The sequence below is a fragment of the Dacryopinax primogenitus genome (genome assembly GCF_000292625.1).
Source record: "Dacryopinax primogenitus strain DJM-731 SS1 chromosome Unknown DACRYscaffold_24, whole genome shotgun sequence".
Classification (NCBI taxonomy): Eukaryota; Fungi; Basidiomycota; class Dacrymycetes; order Dacrymycetales; family Dacrymycetaceae; genus Dacryopinax; species Dacryopinax primogenitus.
Genome location: NW_024467221.1, coordinates 39,668 through 58,642, shown reverse-complemented (window position 1 = coordinate 58,642; position 18,975 = coordinate 39,668). Strand labels below are relative to the sequence as shown.

At 53.8% G+C, this 18,975-nt stretch overlaps 9 protein-coding genes across 9 annotated transcripts; 5 read left to right on the top strand and 4 right to left on the bottom strand.

Annotated features, from left to right (window-relative positions):
- Positions 1–807: 807 nt before the first annotated feature.
- On the bottom strand, positions 808–2,794 carry DACRYDRAFT_18838 (uncharacterized protein; the record flags this gene model as incomplete). The annotated part of the gene is made up of 4 exons (XM_040771395.1): positions 808–830; positions 1,086–2,014; positions 2,385–2,512; positions 2,573–2,794. 4 exons carry the CDS (start codon positions 2,792–2,794, stop codon positions 808–810), a joined length of 1,302 nt encoding a protein of 433 aa, XP_040623966.1.
- A 1,500-nt stretch (positions 2,795–4,294) lies between these two features.
- Positions 4,295–5,762, top strand: DACRYDRAFT_119561 (uncharacterized protein; the record flags this gene model as incomplete). Its single annotated transcript, XM_040770822.1, has 2 exons — positions 4,295–4,393; positions 4,442–5,762. The coding sequence occupies 2 exons, from the start codon at positions 4,295–4,297 to the stop codon at positions 5,600–5,602; spliced, it is 1,260 nt and encodes a 419-aa protein (XP_040623965.1). The 3' UTR covers positions 5,603–5,762.
- A 179-nt stretch (positions 5,763–5,941) lies between these two features.
- DACRYDRAFT_119560 (uncharacterized protein) lies at positions 5,942–6,645 on the top strand (the record flags this gene model as incomplete). The annotated part of the gene is made up of 2 exons (XM_040770821.1): positions 5,942–6,179; positions 6,239–6,645. The coding sequence occupies 2 exons, from the start codon at positions 5,942–5,944 to the stop codon at positions 6,499–6,501; spliced, it is 501 nt and encodes a 166-aa protein (XP_040623964.1). The 3' UTR covers positions 6,502–6,645.
- Positions 6,646–6,761: 116 nt separating this feature from the next.
- DACRYDRAFT_112029 (uncharacterized protein) lies at positions 6,762–7,112 on the bottom strand (the record flags this gene model as incomplete). The annotated part of the gene is made up of 1 exon (XM_040769333.1): positions 6,762–7,112. One exon carries the CDS (start codon positions 7,110–7,112, stop codon positions 6,762–6,764), a length of 351 nt encoding a protein of 116 aa, XP_040623963.1.
- Positions 7,113–7,984: 872 nt separating this feature from the next.
- DACRYDRAFT_59636 (WD40 repeat-like protein) lies at positions 7,985–8,686 on the bottom strand (the record flags this gene model as incomplete). Its single annotated transcript, XM_040775575.1, has 3 exons — positions 7,985–8,366; positions 8,421–8,522; positions 8,568–8,686. Coding segments are annotated over 3 exons (603 nt in total), but the record flags the coding sequence as incomplete, so codon positions are not given.
- A 468-nt stretch (positions 8,687–9,154) lies between these two features.
- DACRYDRAFT_91738 (uncharacterized protein) lies at positions 9,155–10,474 on the top strand (the record flags this gene model as incomplete). The annotated part of the gene is made up of 5 exons (XM_040777021.1): positions 9,155–9,283; positions 9,337–9,543; positions 9,597–10,019; positions 10,108–10,212; positions 10,364–10,474. The coding sequence occupies 5 exons, from the start codon at positions 9,155–9,157 to the stop codon at positions 10,472–10,474; spliced, it is 975 nt and encodes a 324-aa protein (XP_040623961.1).
- A 723-nt stretch (positions 10,475–11,197) lies between these two features.
- On the bottom strand, positions 11,198–13,177 carry DACRYDRAFT_119558 (xanthine/uracil permease; the record flags this gene model as incomplete). Its single annotated transcript, XM_040770820.1, has 4 exons — positions 11,198–11,364; positions 11,410–11,839; positions 11,889–12,706; positions 12,763–13,177. The coding sequence occupies 4 exons, from the start codon at positions 13,175–13,177 to the stop codon at positions 11,198–11,200; spliced, it is 1,830 nt and encodes a 609-aa protein (XP_040623960.1).
- An 886-nt stretch (positions 13,178–14,063) lies between these two features.
- Positions 14,064–15,661, top strand: DACRYDRAFT_112026 (uncharacterized protein; the record flags this gene model as incomplete). Its single annotated transcript, XM_040769332.1, has 2 exons — positions 14,064–14,778; positions 14,856–15,661. 2 exons carry the CDS (start codon positions 14,064–14,066, stop codon positions 15,659–15,661), a joined length of 1,521 nt encoding a protein of 506 aa, XP_040623959.1.
- Positions 15,662–17,166: 1,505 nt separating this feature from the next.
- DACRYDRAFT_91736 (general substrate transporter) lies at positions 17,167–18,868 on the top strand (the record flags this gene model as incomplete). The annotated part of the gene is made up of 2 exons (XM_040777020.1): positions 17,167–18,689; positions 18,802–18,868. 2 exons carry the CDS (start codon positions 17,167–17,169, stop codon positions 18,866–18,868), a joined length of 1,590 nt encoding a protein of 529 aa, XP_040623958.1.
- Between the last annotated feature and the right edge of the window lie 107 nt (positions 18,869–18,975).

Genomic DNA, 18,975 nt, shown 5'->3' with positions numbered 1-18,975 from the left:
AACGTAGTTGTCCCAGGCTTTTGGCAGGGAGAAATTGCCCTTTTACTTCCGCCCAAACTTCCTGTTAAGGAAATTTGTTAACTAGTTTAACCAGTTCATGTGCCTGCAGCCTGTCTGCACTCAGGGCGATTGCCTGGTCACGTCCTGCCCCCTTGTCTCTGTCTATGTTTCTTCTTTTCCACGTCCCGCCATTCCATTTTTAATAACGTCAGATTGTGATGAATTAGGTATGTTTTCTTGCGCAGGGGCAAGTTATCATGCAGGCTTGTGTCAACAGTGCAGGGGAATGCATTACGCAGATGAATGGAGCGGACCTCCCCACCCTTGCTTTCAACTCCTCTTACCGATTTCTCACTGTATGTCAAACCCATCCTGTTGGCCCTGCGCTGGGGGATCTCTACATTATACCATCGCTCTACGCTATGTTGCGGCTGTACGAGTACTTCACTGTAGCAGATTTGCACTTAATAGAATGGCTCGTCTCCTTTCAAGTTGCCTCCCAACTCCCTTGAAATAAACTGACGCTCGCTTTGCTTAATTGTCTCTGCATTTCCACGTATGTAGGGTTGCCCAGGGGGTGCGCGGAGCGGATTGCTATCTGCATTCTCTTTGCACGTGGCGTTGCCCAGGTATGACGTAATCTTTCGTTTAGGACGCCATCCTCCTCGAGCATGGGAACGTCATCTGTCCGGTCAAACAACCTGTTTGTAATACTCCAACGAATTCATTGAGCTGGATATCACGTCATCATAATGTATCCACGAAGGGTTGGTGATGGGTCATGGCGCAGCCATTTATTATCATTTCTCAAATAACGAGTCCGTACGTATCTACCAGAGGACACACAATATAGCAATCAAGTGTTAGATGCCAACGGTCAGGAGGTTAAACATCGGATCATCAAATCAATGCACCGTAGAGCATGCAAAGTACACAGGGCAAAGTCACGAGAACACACTGTGGAGTCTTTCGTCATCCGAGCCAGATATCAGTCCTCAAGTTGAGGTTCGACCAGCGGACCTTAACCAGGATTTCAAGAGGCGTTTACCTCTCCGCTGCCTTCGCAGAAAGGCTGGCACGCACACCTGTCCAGTCAAATGTGGTTCCAAGTTCGGGAGTGGGAGTGCTGGATGGGGTCAGGAGCACTCGATACTTGATGTTCGGCTTTGTTGGCTGCAAATAGGAGGTACTTTCAGCAGAATGAGGGGTGTGGGGCGGAGACATCAGCGTAGTGCTAACACAAGGCTGCTGCTGCCGCTGGTGTGCGGAAACAGGTAACATCACACGGTAGCTGGTCCGACCAACAGGGGATGAGTACGGAGAATGAATTTGCTGACTATTCTCGCTCGTTGGGATGACAAACTCCGATTCGGTGACGAGCCGCAGCAATGGTCGCTGGATATCGGCGGGGGGGCGAGCAGGGCGGACTGGAAGTGGCCGATTTGCAGATCGAGCACCCTTCTCTGTCCTCTTGCCGAGATCCAAGGTCCCGCCAGCGGCAGCCCTGGATGCTGTATTCCTCGCCTCCGGCTTCTTTGAGACATCAATCAGGTTCGCTGGCTTGCTTCCTTGGTCGGTTGCCACACTGCTGCCGGTTCGAGGTGCCGCTGAGTTCCTCTTGTCGGGCCGCTTAGAGAGCTCCGCAGAACATGACCTTCCATGCCTCACTCTAGCCTTGACAGGACCCAAGGCTGGGCTCGCTGAAGTAGCAGCATCCAGACGCTGTGTGCTTGGGTTAGGTCTCGGCCCACGCACTCTTGATCCAGCATTTCGTGGCATTTGTACGAATGCTACATCATCGTTGACCACATAGTAAGCCCTTCCCCTGCCAGCTTTCTTAACTTCCATTTGTAGGCGCTTCCTCTGCCTGGTTTGGATTTGGTGGAGGGCAGAAGCGCGCTCGTTCTCGCGGATGCGAGCCGGCGGATTCATAAGACAGAACGAAGAACAGTGTGGAGAGGGGTGGAGCGCGCCATTCGGGTGAACCCAGGAGACGGGAGAGGTAGGCGAGCATCTCCGACCCAGAGAAGGTGAGCGAAGGGTGCGCAGAATTAGACGATTGGGAGGCAGCGGAAGGGTGGTGGAGACTGGAGGAGAGGCCGAAATCTGAAAGCAGGGGCTGAAGTGTCGGGGATATCAGTACATTGTTCTGATAGAGGATGTCAACAAGCACAATCGTGAAGAGGAGAGGAGATATACGCCTTTGATATCCCCATGAACGATAGGAGGGACGAGTTCGTGCAGATATTTGAGTCCTTTGGCAATTCCCGTCATCTGTTCATCGCGTGAACCGTCAGCTTCGCAAACTCGACCACGATTACAACACGGTGACGGACCATGCTAGCTCGGTCCGCTTCCGGGTGCACCGAGAGGTACTTCATCACGTTCCCGTTGGCCATCCATTCCGAGACGAGGCAGAGCCGTTGGAGTTGAGGGCGAGAGAAATCCCGAGCAAAGGGATGACATTCTCGTGCTCAATGATTGACCATGTGAGAGCTTCACGGATAGTACGCTGAGGACGGTGCATGTAGTCAGCTTAGGTCCATTACGGTGCTGGAAGTGAGGGACGTACGCAGAGAACCTTCCGTCGGTTGAGAACAGAGGAACGAGGGAGTTTGACTGCAACTGCACCCGTCCGCCCCTCTTCCCACCATCCCGTTGCTCGCACCCCATCCCCGTGGGACGCAATAGTCCAAGGTACACGATACACATCCCCGAATGCCCCACCAGTAACGTGCATGTCGGGCTTGATTTGGACGACGGTGGCTGGAAGTCGGAGGGAAGGAGGGAACATTTCGAGTATGTGGTTGCCGCGTATGCCGAGTGGATCGCACTGCGTAATAAGATGGGATTAGCGCAGTCCGATGGATGACGGGACAAGGGGCGTACGTGAATTCCCCGAGTCTCACACATGTCGCATGCCGTATGAGCCGGCTTGAATATGCACGGCAGGCGCCTGTTTTAAAGTCGTGTGAGTACGTCTGTTAATACAAGGAAGCGTGAAGAGCAAGCACGTACCGCACATCACATGCGATACAGCTCATCCTGCCGGCGTGTATCTGGTGTTACGGGAGGCTGAACAAAGGAGGCGATAGGAACGGAATGTAGGACGGGGGAGGGGCGCGGCGATGGGAGACTTCGCGCCAAGGATGCGAAGTGAGTGACAACTATGTCAGGTGCAAGCTTGTTCGTTTTCAGCCAGTAATGGGTTATTTTTGTTCGCGCAGGTTGTAGTTGTTGTTGCAGAATAACGGGCAGGCGCTGCGGGAGCGGGATGTTGCTCTCTTCTTTGGGGGAGCGTGCTGGCATGAGATGGTGATGCGAACTTGCGGTCGAGTGTGCGAGCTTGGTACTTGTTGTCAGATTAGTGGTCGGTATACATGGGTTGAAGAGTGTTGTGATGTTGAGGGCTAGTGAGGGAGATGTGAGGAGCAGGCAGGTGCCTAGATGAGGAGGGTTTTGAGGAAACGCAGATTAGACGCTGAGAGCCTAGATAATGCTTCTCTCGAAGGAATGACGAGTACTTGGTTACAAAGCACGGCTACTTTGGTTGACAAATTCTTCCATTCTGTTGCAAACATGAGGTTCATGTGGTGAAGGATATCGAGTAGCCAGCGGGGAGGGAGAGCGCAGCCGGGTATTGGGGGAGTCATCCTGATTCTCCAGTGCACCAAAATCGCGCCTCTTTACAGAAGTAGACTAGGGTAGAAGTGTCCCGCGGGTAATTGCAGACTGAGGAGCAGGCGCAGATCCGAAGTGCGCTGAAAAAGGACATTCGGAAAGCTCCGAGACCTAAGATGTTCAAGCGCGGGTTTGTGCGAGCCTGAGGGTCGAATCATCTGCGGAAGAAGCGATGAGCACGATATCGGCCTCACTGCGGACACTTCGAAGCACGCTTTGGGAAACCCGGTAAGAGGCATGGACCACGAGTTATGGTGGATATCTCTGCAAGAGCTTTCCGGTTTCGTGACACTTTCTATGCACGAGGTGCAGGCTACAGAGGTCACAGGGACCCTGCCTCCGAAAGGGGCCATCCGGGGAATTACCTGCCCTGATGACAGAGGTAAACACGTGACGGCACAGCCTCCGCGTGGCTGTCGAGGTTCTGGCACATTCCAGTTAATGGTCGTGTGAGACAAGTTGGTGTATAAGCACCGCAGAGGGCGGGCCATAGCGGCCAGGACTGCCCCACCTCTTTACCATGGACGACCACACAACGAACAACAACGATAATAACGATAATAACGGGAATACACAGAGATTCCCTTTTTCTTTTCTTCATTTTATATCTGGCATGGCACAGCAGTTGCACCCACAGCAGCAGCAGCAGCCTGCCCAGATTCAGCCAGAGGGAGGGAATACGGAGCAGAACGTAGAGCCTGCGATGGAGGAGGTGAGTAACAAGACTTCGAGGCCCATGTTTGGTCCTCAGCCTCCTCAGTCTACCGACGTACCATCGACAATTACGCCTATACCCCAGCCTACACCTGCTTCCCCCCTCGTAACAGCACCAGCACCCGAACCCAACATGCCAGGTGCACTCCCCACGGCACCCGCAGCTGAACAACCCCCACCTCAACCCACCCAAGAGGGCACTGCCCATATCCACGCTTGGCAGATCCCAGGGGGGATGGTCTTTACGCTCTTTGTCGGTCCTTCCGTCCCAATACCAGGGATGGCTACTGCTCCTCCTACATTTAATCCTTTCCCTATACCTGGCGCCGCCCCAGGAGCAGAAGCAGGGTTAGGGGGAGGGGCAGGAGAATGGTTCATCCCCTTCTTTCCACCCTGGTTCTTCCCGCAAGAGAAGGAGCCCGATTACGCCCGCGGCGCACTCCTCATGCGCGCTTTGGAGCAAGTCGAGCCCGAGCTCCTCTCCCGCTTCCAGAGAGTACAAGGCGAAGATCAGCGCTGTCCTGTCTGCTTTGAACGGCTTGGAGATGCTCCTGCCGTCGACCCTCCTGCGCAGGACTCGCAAGCACCAGCCCAAGCCCAGGCAAGGCAAAACCATATCCCCCCTTGTCCCTTTCCGCAGGCGGAAATTCTAGCCCTTCCCTGTCACCACCCATTCCACGCAGGATGTCTTTTCCCCTGGCTAGGGGAACACACCACATGCCCCACATGCAGGTTCGACCTCGACCCAGAGTCACAGACACTTACCCCTCCTCCCCAAGGAGGACGGTACAGTCCCTACCTGAGCCAGGAAGCGCGTAAGGCCGGAAAGTGGAATCTACCCCTCGGACCAAGTGGGCAGATCCTCCGGGAAAGCGTGGTGATGCGGGAGCATGAGCAGGGGTGGACATGTGCCGATCCCGGCTGCTTGCATGCGCTCCCCAACCCCTCGTACGCACAGCACCCAGCAGGGGAGCCTAAAGCGCTCCAAATCCACCTCCTGACTCAACTCGATCCCGACGCGGAACCGGCTTGCGAGCATGCGTGGCACCCCGAGTGCTTGGTTGGCTCGGTCAGGAGCCGTGCTGGTGGAGTGGAGGTGGCCCCTGGGGGAACGAGGGTGGAATGTGCACTGTGTAGGGACGGCAGGGAGGGGTGGGTGATGCGCGATGTGTGGGAGGATGGGGTGAGAGCATGGGAGGAGGTATAGTTGCGCCGTTGTCGCCCCGTTCGCTTTGATGATGCTTCACCAGCACTAGCACGTCTCAAGTCCTGACTCTGTAGGATTAGAAGATAATCGTTTGTAGCTGATATTATTTCTTTCTCTTTTGTTAGTTGGATGCAATTGTAGATTACGCAATTTATGGATACACAAATCCCAAAATAACAGCAATCACCAACGCACAGCCTGACGCGGTGTTATTGACACTATTGTATCAACAGGTTACATGGAAACATTGCCACAACCACGTGCACGACGCCGTTGATCAGTTCGGATGTCATTGTATAACAAAGTGCTTGTTCCGTTAGAGCATTTACCTCGCTCGTCATGCCCACCGTTGATGTCCTCAATGCTGGTCTCTATCTAGTGTTGTGCTGGCGTGGCGATCGCCCCGAGGATGGCTACCATTGGTACCTGTACGACTTTGACGGCGAGCGGCAGAACAATGGGTTTCATGCAGTTGGGCGTGCTGGACGCTGGATGTACGAGCGAAACATTGGATGGACTCCCGCTAGGTTCGCGTTCGCACTCACTGCTGTGCGTGTTGGGCGGTATATGAATCCAGGTGAGTCGGGCACGACCATTCAACCACCTCGCGGAATGCCTGCTGATATGCTCCTGTAGAAGTACTAGAAAAGATAATCAAACCGATCATGGTGCAGGACCCCCCCGCCCCACTTCCGGAGGGTTTCACTTGCCGCATCTTTATACGCTTGGCTCTGCAGCTCCTCGCCGATACTCACGATGCGGACGGCCACCCATGGATCACGTACGATGACCTTGATCTAGTAGAAGAAGAGGCCCAGGCCCATGCTGCCGAGCATATGGCGTCCGTCAGATCTGAGGGAGTGAGAGGGGGTGTTCATGTGTCGACACATTGTCACTAAATTCCTGACCGCTACAAGGTGCATCCCCCGCACAATGCAGGATTCACAAGGGCAGTACTTCGATCGAATTGTACATTTACATATGGAGATACTTGTATTCTGTACACAGTGTAGGGAGATTAACCGTACTTATGCGGTGCTCCGAAAGACAACCGCATCTCACCCAGTACTCGCGCTGTATTACATTCCCGCTTAGTCTTCTCACATCAAAACTGATATCATATACCCAGACAGGATTATGCATAGCAGTACAACACCTCTCAACGGCAGTGCGGCGGATGCCGCCAACCACGCCCGACAACAACGCTGATCACCATACACCTCTCGAAAGCCCAGCCTCCACCCCAGCCCAGATCTCCTTGCTCTTCAGGTGATTCACCCACCTTCAACCATAGGAGCTCCAGCCTGAGCCAGTTGACTGGCCATGCGTACCGACAGCAGCGATTGCTCGACTGCTGCCGTGACATGTTCAAGGGGGAGCGGGGGGGGGAGGACTCCTTGAGGGCGGAGACGGAGGTCACAAGAGATATATGATCGATTGGCAGGAGGACTGTGACAGGTGGGGAGAACTTGAGCGCGGGTGAGATACGGTTGCCCCTCAGTTTGGTCATAAGTTGCCACACTGGTTGGCTCCCGTCGAGCCGTCTCGCTGTGCTGGCAAACTGTTTGCGCCAGCACAAGGTATGTGGATTTGCTCAACCGGTTTGACGCGTGCACTTATAATGGTCAAGTACTAGACCGTCTGTCGCAACATGGGTGAAGTTAAGGCTGCTGCATGAAAGAGTTGTGAGCGATGCCGCGCCCCAGGCGCTCCTCAGCACGCACCTCCAACCGCACCCCGTACATGCGAACTGTGGGCCGGATCGCGGCGCTTTCCGCCCAACTGACGCGGCCGTACCACCCGACCATCCGGTTTGGACAGACGCCGTGAAGTCCAAAATATCATTTGCAATCAGCAAGCCGATTCTCATATCTCCCGCGCTACGCGAAGAGCCAGTCTTATGGCGTGGTGATCCAAAACTGAGCAACCAGTGTATCACGTTGTTTCTTGATTCAGTTGGATACGGGCCTCGCGCCTCCGCAGTAAGAGCCACACGTTGTCTTGATTTCAATATGCACGCTGACCTGTTCTGAAACCCAGGCTTGTAGCCCAGCACGTTTTACTAACGCTTCGGGTGCAGGTTCTCGTGGTTAGCGCGGACAGGGAACACCTCAATTCCAATGCCCTCGCACTGCTTTGGGAGTATGCCAACATGCCAACATGCTCATGGATTGCGGCATTGTCCGGCGCAGGAGATACGATGACAATCACCGCTGAACTACGGATATGGGGTGCACTGTATGATAGCCGGCAGGTATTTCGGTTACAAGATCCTGCCCTTGACCTGAGCACACTCAGTCATGAAGTGGAGAGTTCACTATGTCTCATCCTTCCATGTTATCAGGCTGTTGTCGGGATCCAGTGGTCCCGACTCTATTAGATTTAGCGTCGGATGAGCATGTCGGAAGTCAGCAGAAAACGGCAAGGGGATATCGTGAAAGTCTTACCAGTGTGCCCTTTCAGAGTTTGTACCACCTGTCGTGTCTGCAGATTCCACAGGTAGAGTTGATTGTCCTCACTACCGCTCACTATCCACTTGCCCACCATGACTGAGAAACAAGACAACAAAAATGTGCTGTCCTGTTTAGTATGCCCGGAGTACGTCCTTAGCAGCCTTTGAGAGCTGAGCTCCCAGAGACGGACCGAGGAATCGACGATTGATGCCAATATGTATTTTTCATTCAGAGAAAAACTCGCTGATGTGACTGATGCTTCGGCATTAATCGTCTTCAGACAGGCGCATGTACTGCTGTCCCGCAGACGGCTTCTCAAAGGATATTGCTCAGTAAGACACTAAAAATAGATCGAGCTTACGCACATTGTTCCGTCCCGGGACGAGGACAAAACTTGACGTCCATCACGACTGAAGTGTACGGCTGTCACAGCATCAGCGTGCGAGCTGACTGTCTTCGGACATTTTCTTGTGGAACAGGTCTGGGTAGTCACAGGAAATCTGCCTTGAGACATACCTTTGACATCCCAAACCTTCATAAAGCCTTCGTGATCGCCGCTGATCAGCAGGCTGCCCTGCGGACCGTAGCGCACGCACATCACGTAGGTTGAATGCCCTTTAAGTGTTCGTAATGCGCCTTGTTGAGCAATGAGCGTAGAGTCATGTTCAGGTTATTACAGCAATCGCATTCTTACCATGACCTGCCACAGTTTTGACCTTCTGTATGCCCGCACATGGTGGCTAGAAGATTGCCTCGTAGGGACCAGATTTTGCACGTTTTATCATCGGCTTCGGGTATGGGTATCAACAATGATTTCATGGGACAGAGGTTCTGTTGACTAACAAGCAGAAGCGAGCAGGTTACCATCGGGTGAGAATTCGGCTAAGGAAATGCTTTTCTCGTGACAGTTTTAGTCGACATAGCAAGGTGTATTGGGGCGGGTCCATCTTCTAACGGTCGTATAATGAGATATGATAAGAGGAAAGCTGATGAAACTATATAGGTACTGACCCCGGCGTGCGTGAAGAATGAAAGCGGGCATTGGTGACTGTACAGGGCTGGAGAGTCCACTTCACCACCTCTTTCCTTTCCTTGTAACATGCCAGAACTCCCAGAAGCAGAACGTGCAACTAGACTGCTTCAGAAATATCTCAAAGATGGACTCATAACCGCAGTAGACACTATAGAAGACAATATTGTCTACTCCGACATCTCACATGAAGAGTTCGTGCGTCTCGTGCTTGCACTGCGCACCTCCCACCACTCACCCTCTCCTCACAGGCAAAAGAACTCACGAACCGCACCGTCTTAAACGCTCACAGATACGGCAAAGTCTTCTGGCTAGAACTGGATGCGCCTACAGAAGAATCCCGACATCCCGTATTTCATCTGGGGATGACAGGAATGATCCAGCTTCAAGGGCAAGAGCCGGTATGGTACCGTGTCCGGCCAAAAGACGCCAGTGCATGGCCGCCGAGATTCATGAAAGTGCGTCTCTCTCTCTCCTCCGGGGCGATGTACCTTGCGGACCTCTCTTTCAGTTTATCATACATGTCACACCTCCCTCAGGCCCTGCTGTTCACGTCGCCTTCACCGATGCACGCCGTCTTGGCCGGATCCGTCTACGCAGTAATCCATGCGCCCAGCCACCCATCATCGACTTGGGATTCGACCCACTCCTGTCAATGCCATCCCTTCCCACCTTCTCTTCCCTCATGCTCAAACGCAACATGCCTATCAAAGCACTCCTTCTAGACCAGTCTTTCTCCGCCGGCGTGGGCAACTGGGTGGCGGATGAGGTTCTCTTCCATGCCCGTATTCATCCTGAAACGAGAGCCAACGAGTTACGACCAGAGGAGGTAAAGAGAGTGTGGGAGAAAGTGAGGTGGGTGTGCGAAGTCGCAGTTGGGGTGGACTCGGATGGGAGCAGGTTCCCCAGCGATTGGTTATTTCGATTCCGTTGGGTACGTTAATATCCTCAGTCCTCCCCTTTCTACGTAATATCTGGGCTGGCCGCGCTTAGTCATACATCGCATACTGACAATGCTATAGGGCAAAGGGAAAAAGAGCACGGGGAAGCTCCTCCTACCCGACGGGCGGGAAGGGACGATACGATGGATCACAGTCGGTGGGAGAACGAGTGCGTACGTTGAGGAGGTGCAGGAGCTGGCAAGGGAGCAGTCTGAGTGGAGCAAGGGCAGCGAAGGCCAGGGGCTGGGGATGAAGCCAAAGAATGGGAAACGCAAGGTCTGTATTGTCTCGTGGTGCGTTGGCAGCAGTATGGTGATTCTCGGTACACGTGGATCAGGTCAAAGAACCGGATGTAGAGGAGGAAAAGAATGCGGAGGAAGAACTAGTCTTACAGAGGAAAGTAGCAAAGGTCTGCCCTATGCCTTTCCAGAACCTCGATCCATACTGATCGTTTTCAGCAGAAGCCCATCGAGCGGCTTGTGAGCTCTGGGCGACACCAAAGGAAGAATACAAAGTCCGAGGTTGTCGTACGTGAGGGGTCCTACAACGAAGAGGAAGAGGAATTGAGCGTGAAGAGGGGTGCGACGATGCTTAGCTGCAGCAAGGTAAGATGACATACAGACCAGTGTTCTCGACTGATCGCTCTTTCAGACGGTCACTTCGCGCAAGCGAAGAACAGTCCCTGAGAGAAAAGCCAAGAGCTCAGACGCCGAGGATGGAACGGGACAGAGCAGGACGAGGAGCCCGAGAAACGGGAAAGGCGAGAGAAGGGAGGGGTAATAAGGCTTTGGGGTTCTGGAGTTGGGTAAGCGGGCATTGATAGACTCAGCCCGAGAGCTCCCATGCACTGGGTTTGATATGCAGGAACACGTCATTTCAGACCTTTCCATGTTCTCATATCATCTATGCCTCAGGCACGAACTCCGTGCATCCCAACCCATTTATTTAAATGTCCCTGCCGGCATCAGTGCGCAGTTCTCCGTCTAGAAAAAATTGCGGGTCCAGAGGGTGCTCTTGAGAATGGTTGCCTCGTCGATGTCTAGACATCGCCAGCAGAAGTCAAAATTGTTGCGGACCAGCTTCGATGATATGGAGTCCAATTATGCAGTTTCTCCACATTTCGTACAACAATGCCGTCTTGATTCTGATCTTCGTTGAACGTGAAAGCTTACTAAACAACAACTTCTTTTTCCTCCGTTGCTTCGTTGTCCGTTGCATGCGCCTCAATGTCGGCTATGCAGCGTGCGGGAGGTACTTTCCCGTCGACCTCGCAGGGATCGCGGATCTCGATGGGGAGGATGAGGTTCAGCACGAGAGCAACAATGCCAGCAATGAGGACTAAATTATCAGCGGGCACTTCGACCATGTTTCGAGAGGACTCACAAGGCGTTGTGAGGATGATGCTGATAGAGTCAAGGAGCCCCTGCAGCCCTGGGCTGGCATTGGTGATGCTGAGAAAGAGATATGTCCAGAACGATGGTACGAGAAGGTCTGCAATCCCGAAAGTAAAAGCGGCAGCAACGATGAACCTGTCTCTTCTCGTCCATGGCAAATATGACAGTACACGAATTCCCGAAACGACGACACTTGCAAATAAGAAAGTCGTCACTCCCCCCAAGACAGAATTAGGGATTGCAAGGAAAACACCGGAGAGCTTGCCTAGGATGCCGAAGAGGATAATAAAGAAGCAGCACCAGCGGCCGGCGCCCCGGTTTGCGCAGCGGGTGATGACGATGACGCCATTGTTTTGCGCGAAGACAGAGAGGGGGGTGACGGTAAAGAGGGCAGAGAAGAACCCTCCAAGACCGTCAGACTGGCCTAGTGTTAGCTTGTAAACCCCCAAGATGATCATATGGGCATACCAAGACACCACCTTGAATACGCGAGTCGAACTCTGGGCCTTCAACGTCTACTCGGGACGCTTCAGCCGAGGCCGCGATATCTCCAATCGCCTCCATCGCCAGAGAGATATAAACGGCAAGCATAGGCAGGATCGCGGGCGCATACACCCGGATGTTGAAAGTATGAACCCAGAGGAAAGTGATCGCCGGAGCTGTCTGGATACTGCTACCATCGATGTACCCACATGCACCAGCCACGATACATCCTACGAGAAGGCCGACGATGATGGATGCGTTCTTGAGGAAGGGACTACCGAACAGCTCGGTGAGGACGATACTGACGAAGCTGAGGAACCCAAGACCCATGAACTGCGGGCTGCCCCACGGAAGCGGTTTCGGGGCAAAAATGGTCGGGCAGAGCTGGAAGATCCCACTCGTCGGCCGGCTGGCACAGTCATTTGATCCTCCGGCCCAGTTGGGCGCGCCGGAAGTACCGATCAGCGAGGCACCGATCATCACTATCACTGTGCCTGTAACGACGGGAGGGAAAATACGCTGTAGGATGCGGACGGGGACGAAGGACATGCCCATTTCAAGGAAGGAGCAGATGAGCGACGTGCCTAGCAGGTAGCCGTACGCGTCTGGGCAAGGCCCGTTCGTCGTGGTTCCGTCTGCGTTCTGGATCACGGGACAGGTGCCGTTCGCGTACATCGAGTCGAAGATTGCGAAGGCGGTCGAGAGAGTAGCGAACGAAGTACCGACCACTGTGATTAACCCGGTGCCGATGAAGTATCCGCCTGGCAGGCGGATACGGGACATTTGGACCAAGCTGAGGATGCCTGGTAGGTATCCATGTAAGCACTCTGTGCAGAAGTACCAAAGGATAACTGCTCACCGCATGCAATCAGGGAAGCACTTATCATGTACGCCTGTAATTCGCCAGATAGATTGAGGGCACTCGAGAAGATAATAGGGGGAGTAATGAGGCCTGCTAGCATTGCGAGTGCATGCTGGAAACCGCAGATGATGGCAAGGACAAGGGGAAGGTCAGCATGCAAAGGGAAGAAGGGAGGATTCTTGCGCCTAGCCGCCTGGGTGAATGGCAGAGTTGGCGAGCAGAGCCAGACAAAATCGTAATCTCCTAACCAGCCATGGCGAGTTGTGAGCTTCTGCCGCAAGTTGACAAGCTTGTCCCTCAGTTGCTCGCCCCTGACCGGGATCGCGCTGATCTTGATTGTGGACGCGTCAACAGGTACTGGTTGCTGCGTCTTGATTTCAGGTTCTTCTGGGGGGCTCGTTGCGTTGGCCATGTTCAGCCCTGGTTTCAAGTGAGTTGTAGTTGGTGTACCTTGGACCTTGGTGTGCTTCGAGTGGGAAGTAGAAGATCGAGAAAATTGTACGTGACATACATTCTGTTCTGATTAAATGCGAGAGGATTTCCACGTGCATATGGATCGCTTATCGAGCGCTGAAATATGGTTGGTCCATTCTTGCGCGCTAATCCGTCAGCAGAGGGATAACCAAGTCTTATCACTTGCTGGCTAGACCCTTACAGATTTTCTCCTTCTGCCTTCATCGAGCACCGCCCACATCCTTTATCAAAGCATTGTCATCCCGTCGGTCTGATGTTGTGCAGCCCAATCTGAATGATGAGGGGGTTAGAACATATCATATGCCTTATATCTTTGGTAGGCAATATCCCCCGATAGCGATGACAGTTCATTGATCATGAGATGTGCCATGGCTTTGATAACGACGGGTAGGATATCCCGTCCTATGTGTTCATCTGACAGCTTATGCATGCATATCTGTGGAGAGGCGTATCTCCACACCATGTTCTGATTGGTGCCTGTGCTCCTAGAGTATTGGTGATTGTCAGCCCGGTTGCTGGTTGGAGAGGTTGAGGTTCGAGGATGGCGAGGGCGGATTGAGAAGGTGTCTCGGTGAATACGGTTGGAACAATGAAAAAGTACTGTATGGGCAAGTGAGACTCGAACAAAGTGTCTATGACGACGATGACGTCGATCACATGTCTTACCTTGTCGATCATTTCCCGATTTGGTGTTGTACGCGCTACTCGCTCCCCGCGCACCGTCGTCGCGTCTTCCATCCTGACCACCACCTTCCCTTCCCTCTCTTTGACGACGACAACGACGACGACGACGACAACGACGACGACCATCATCCCCTCCCCCCATGTCCTCCATCTCCTTTCCCAACATCCCCCACCTCAGACTTCCCCATGTGTCGGGAGCAACACTCGCCCCTCGCGCCTCAATACCCGTACAACATCAACAACCCAGCTTGGCGTCGGCGAGCGGTAGTCTCCGTCAACCCAGTCAGGCTCAAGGCGCGTTCAGCAGCCCCTCCACCCCCAGTGTACGGAAACGAAGCGGTCGCGGCTTGCCGTCGTCTTCTCATCACGCGACGACAGGTCGTGGGGGCGCATCAAACCCTCCTGTGCCAGGAGGTCGTGTCCCGCAAATGAAGACACCGGCCAGCGCTCTCGTCGGTTCGGCAAGTGTACCCAGCGCGGACGCGAATCCGACAGGCAAAGCCGGCTCTGCTCTGGGGCGGACAGAACTTGCGAGAGGTGTGGCCGTCGAGCATCTCCGGGGTGTTCCCTCCTTGGCCCCTCAGCCTTCCTCCATACCTGCGTCTATCCCAACTGCTGTCCCTTCTGTACCCTCAATGGCGTCCGCTGCATCCGGTCCAACCGCGCCTCATCGCAGATCATCAACGCAGATCATCGAAGAACAGCCAGCATTCCCTTCCTGGGACCACCCCCACACGCCCCTCGTCTTCGCTCTCCTTCCGGTTCTCACCTCACTTTTCTTCGGCCGTGGAGAGCTCGTCGCGGACTTGTTTTACGTACTGCTGCTGTGGTGGTACTTAGGCGTCTTGGTGCATGGTGCGTTTCATTCTACTCTAGTGACAACCTCGCGCATATATCGGCTTCGGCTAACATCCTGTCCGTGATACCCCCAGCCCCATGGGAACTGTACATCACAGCGCTACGTACCACGCCGACATCGGCGCAGCATACCCTTCCTCTCCTTTTCCTCACCCTCGTCTCACCCCTGCTCGGTGGTCTTCTCCTCACCGTCGTCTCACGCTCCCTCACATTTCTCCCACCCTTACCGACCTTCTCCATCCGCCTTTTCGTACTCGCTGCCAGCGTCCGGCCCATCAAGCACCTCCTCCAGCTCTGGCGAGGCGAAGTCTCCCTCCCCTTGTTGCTGGAAGAAGAGCTAGAGCACACAAGGGTCGACATCGAGCAGGAGCGATCACGCGCCGCCTTCAACGCCACCACTCTAGCCGCTCAAGGTAAGGAAGTCGATGCTCTACGCCGACAGGTGACCCAGCTAAGCCTGGAGCTTGCGAAGGCAAGAGAGGAAGTGCAGGCGTTGGCGAGAGCTGTGAGGAGGGAAGGAAGAAAGGCAGAACTCTATCGGCTTGGGATGGGACAATTGGGCGCTGCGAGCATGGCGGGTGCGGATGGCAGGAGTGAGTTGGCAGCGGGAGGTATGGTGGAGATCGAGCGATCAGGAGATGGTGTGCCTCCGGCCCGTCCTGCGACGCGCACCTCCGAAATCGACAAAAGGCACCTGCCGCACACGGCAGTTGAAGCACTTGCTTTCATCATGCAGATGCTCAGGCAAACATGGAGGATACCCGTCAAGATTCTCCTCGGCCTGGACACGATGCTGGGCTTCCGCAGGTTGAGGAGGCTGTTCGCCATCGTTAGGGGCACGCTCTGGGTGCTGATGAGGAGGGCCGTAATTTGGGGTTGAGCGGAGCGGATCTCTCCGCAGAAGGGAAGCCCGACACTATCAGGCTGGTTCTGGCTCTCTTTGGTATCAGTTTGTATATTATCAGTTACCATTGTTATTTACTTGTCCATCAGCGTCGATCTCCAAATAGTATCGCCAAACAGCCCAATGGTCAGGGCTTGGACCAATGGTGGCAAGTTAGCGTTAGTACGTGTATTACATGCTAATGTACTACTTGTACAACAGCCCCTCCTCGGTCTCGCGTGCCGCTAAGCTCCGCCGAGGCAGTCAAATGAATACGTATGATATTCAGAGCGGCGAGCACGTCGCTGGATTGTGTAACGCCGGTTGCAATGACAGATCGTCATTTCCCTCCCCGGCCAACTCCATTTTTGCCTCCATTTCCTTCGTCCCTTGCTCTCGCCAGCTCCAGGATGAGCTGGCTCACCTGTCGACGCAGAGCGCGCCTCGGCTGGCTTGCCTTGTAGTATGACTAGGACGGCGGTGACGGCGGTGCGTGGGCACTTATGTTTAGTTGGGATCTTTTTATGCCCCAGTTCTTCCGCCCATGACGGAACGAGAGCTTTGCTTTATCAGAGTCGGGGTGGCTTCGGTCATGGCCAGAAAAGGCTGATGCCCTTGATATCGAGAGGAAGCGACCTTGGCAGACTCCAGAATATCGCCGTGATGATTGCGTGATGGTTTCGGCCAAGGCGAGTATGAAGTGTCTCTTGATCGCTTACAGTGGTTATAGAAGATTCGTTCTCCAAAGATACCCGTTGTTGACGTCGATGAAGACCGTGGGCAAGGGTTGTGACGAGAAGAGCAATGGGCGCTATTGTGATGACACAGTATCGAGTAGAGAATCAAATTCTGTGAAAACTGATGGTCGGATAAACTGAATGTGCATTCACGTGACTTTTTCTACCTCCATATCAGACTGAAACAAGAGTTGTAGATCGGAAGCAAAGGTGTTTTGACCTCTGTGGGGTAAAGCGGGGTAAGTTGCACAGAAGCGGACGTATTCAACGGCACGCACCTTGATCGCTATCGACCACGATTGATTGGCCACCATGAACACAGAAAGTTGGAGGGTGACAGTTAACTTGACTTGCCGGTCCGAACATTGCTCCTCATAGCCAGTCGGTTCATGTTCACCCATCTAATGTGGAGCAGTCTTCAAACTTAGAAGCTTTGATTTCACCTTGGCAATATGGCGGCTACCCGGATTGAATTGGCCGACCCTCCACGCCCTGCCCTGAGCGCCGTTAGAACCTCCACGCCGTCCGGCCCGCCATATCACACCGCCGTATCACGGGGCCGTGGTAAAAGCTCTTCCATTGTCAGCCGACGAGATAAATGCAAATAGTACTGTAAGCACACCCCATGATCTCCTCAACCACGAGCTGAACGCGAGCTATAATGGAAGAGAGCCTACCGCGATTCTACCTCTTCGTTCTGTGTCAATCGCCCACATTCGCGATCTCGCTAAACGGATCAGTTACTCGAGTATTCGAAGGTCAACGATGGTCGGCCATGCTCCAACCAGTTTCGAACGCCGTATCGCCGATGTTCTACCTCCTCGAAAGGGTTGGTGGAATTATTGGTACCTTTGGAGACTGAACTTCGCCCTCCTGAGTTCCATCCTCTCCCAAGCCACTGGTGGCTACGATGGCTCCCTGCTGAACGGTCTTCAATCCCTCCCGCTCTGGACCAGTTACTTCAATCACCCGGCCGGCGCCAATCTCGGCGTCTTGAATGTCGCTCTATCCATTGGCCAGAGTGTGTCCACGCTCATCGCTGGGTTTCTTTGTGACATGTTCGGTCGCCGGATTCCTTTGGGCATAGGCTGTTGGCTCGTCATCATCGGCTCCGTCATCGGAGCGGCAGCCGCCAACTTCGGCATGTTCCTAGGTGCCCGCATTCTGGTCGGCTTTGGTTGTGGTCTTCAACAAGTTGCTAGCTCAAGTCTGCTGGCGGAACTCTCGCATCCGAGCCAGCGTGTGCAGGTACAGACCATGTTCGCCCCCTCTTACCCACTTGGGGGTATCGTTGCGGCGTGGGTCACGTACGCCACCTATGCTTACAGCACTACCTGGAGTTGGCGTCTTCCTCTGGTGCTTCAGGCCGTGTTTGCACTTCTGCAATTCATCTGCCTGTTGTTCTGCCCGGAATCACCCCGATGGCTCATTGCCACAGGCAAGAGACAGAAAGCGATCGACGTCTTGGTCAAGCACCATGCGAATGGCGACATTGATTCTCCATTGGTCGAGCTCGAAGTCGCAGAGATCGACTCTCAGATCGAAGCTGATAGTATCGCGAAAGCCTACTCGTGGATGGAGTTTTTCAAGACGAAGGGAAGTCGCCGTAGATTCTACATCATGTGCTTTTTCCCTTTCGCTCGTCAGTTCACCGGCTCCAACCTCATATCCTACTTCCTTCCGTTGGTACTCAACAGCGTCGGTATCACGAATAGCAAAGAGCAACTTATTCTCAATGGAGGTGTCAACATTTGCGCCTTCCTCTTCGGTATATCAGCCTTTTTATACGTCGATTATTTTGGCCGTCGGTTAGTCCTCATCTTGCCGATGGCCCTTTGCGCCGCCTCTTTGGTAGTCTGGACCATTCTTGGTGCGCTTATGGACAACTCCAGCAACACTGGTCTTGGATACGGAATCGTGGCCATGGTCTTCTGGTTCCAGGGTTGGATTCACGTCTTCGACGCCGCTGCCGAGCCGTACATCCAAGAAATGTCCACCTTCGCCCTTCGATCCAAGATCGTCGTGATGTGGCAGTTCGGCCAGCAAGTTGTGTACTATATCAGTTCCTTCGCAAATCCCGTCGCGATGCCTGAGCTGGGATGGCGCTACATTATCATCTATGCCGTTCTCGACGCCGTGTACAGTCTCGTCATGTTCCTGTTCTTCCCGGAGACCAAGGGCCTCTCTCTTGAGGAGTGCGTTCTTGTGTTCGATGGTGAAGAAGGAGTCGAGAGGCAGCTTGCAGCAGAGAAGGAATTCGAGCAAATGCGAAATGCGCATAGCGTTGCGTTCGTCACGCCGAGCCATGAGTCAGATCCGAAGGTAGAGTTCGAGCATGTCAAGAAAGGACACGCATAAGTTGTATATCTTCTGGTGTGGTGCTATATCTTAACGAAGTAGTTATGCCGACCGCGAACTCCTCAATGCCAGTGTCATTCAAACGCACCTGTACATATGTAAACTCTGACAAGCACATCCGCCATAACTGAATCAATACTTCTGGCTGATTATACCGGTCCACGATCTCAGCCGATAAGGGATGGCAGAAGTCCGCTGTGAACCGCACCCCTCACA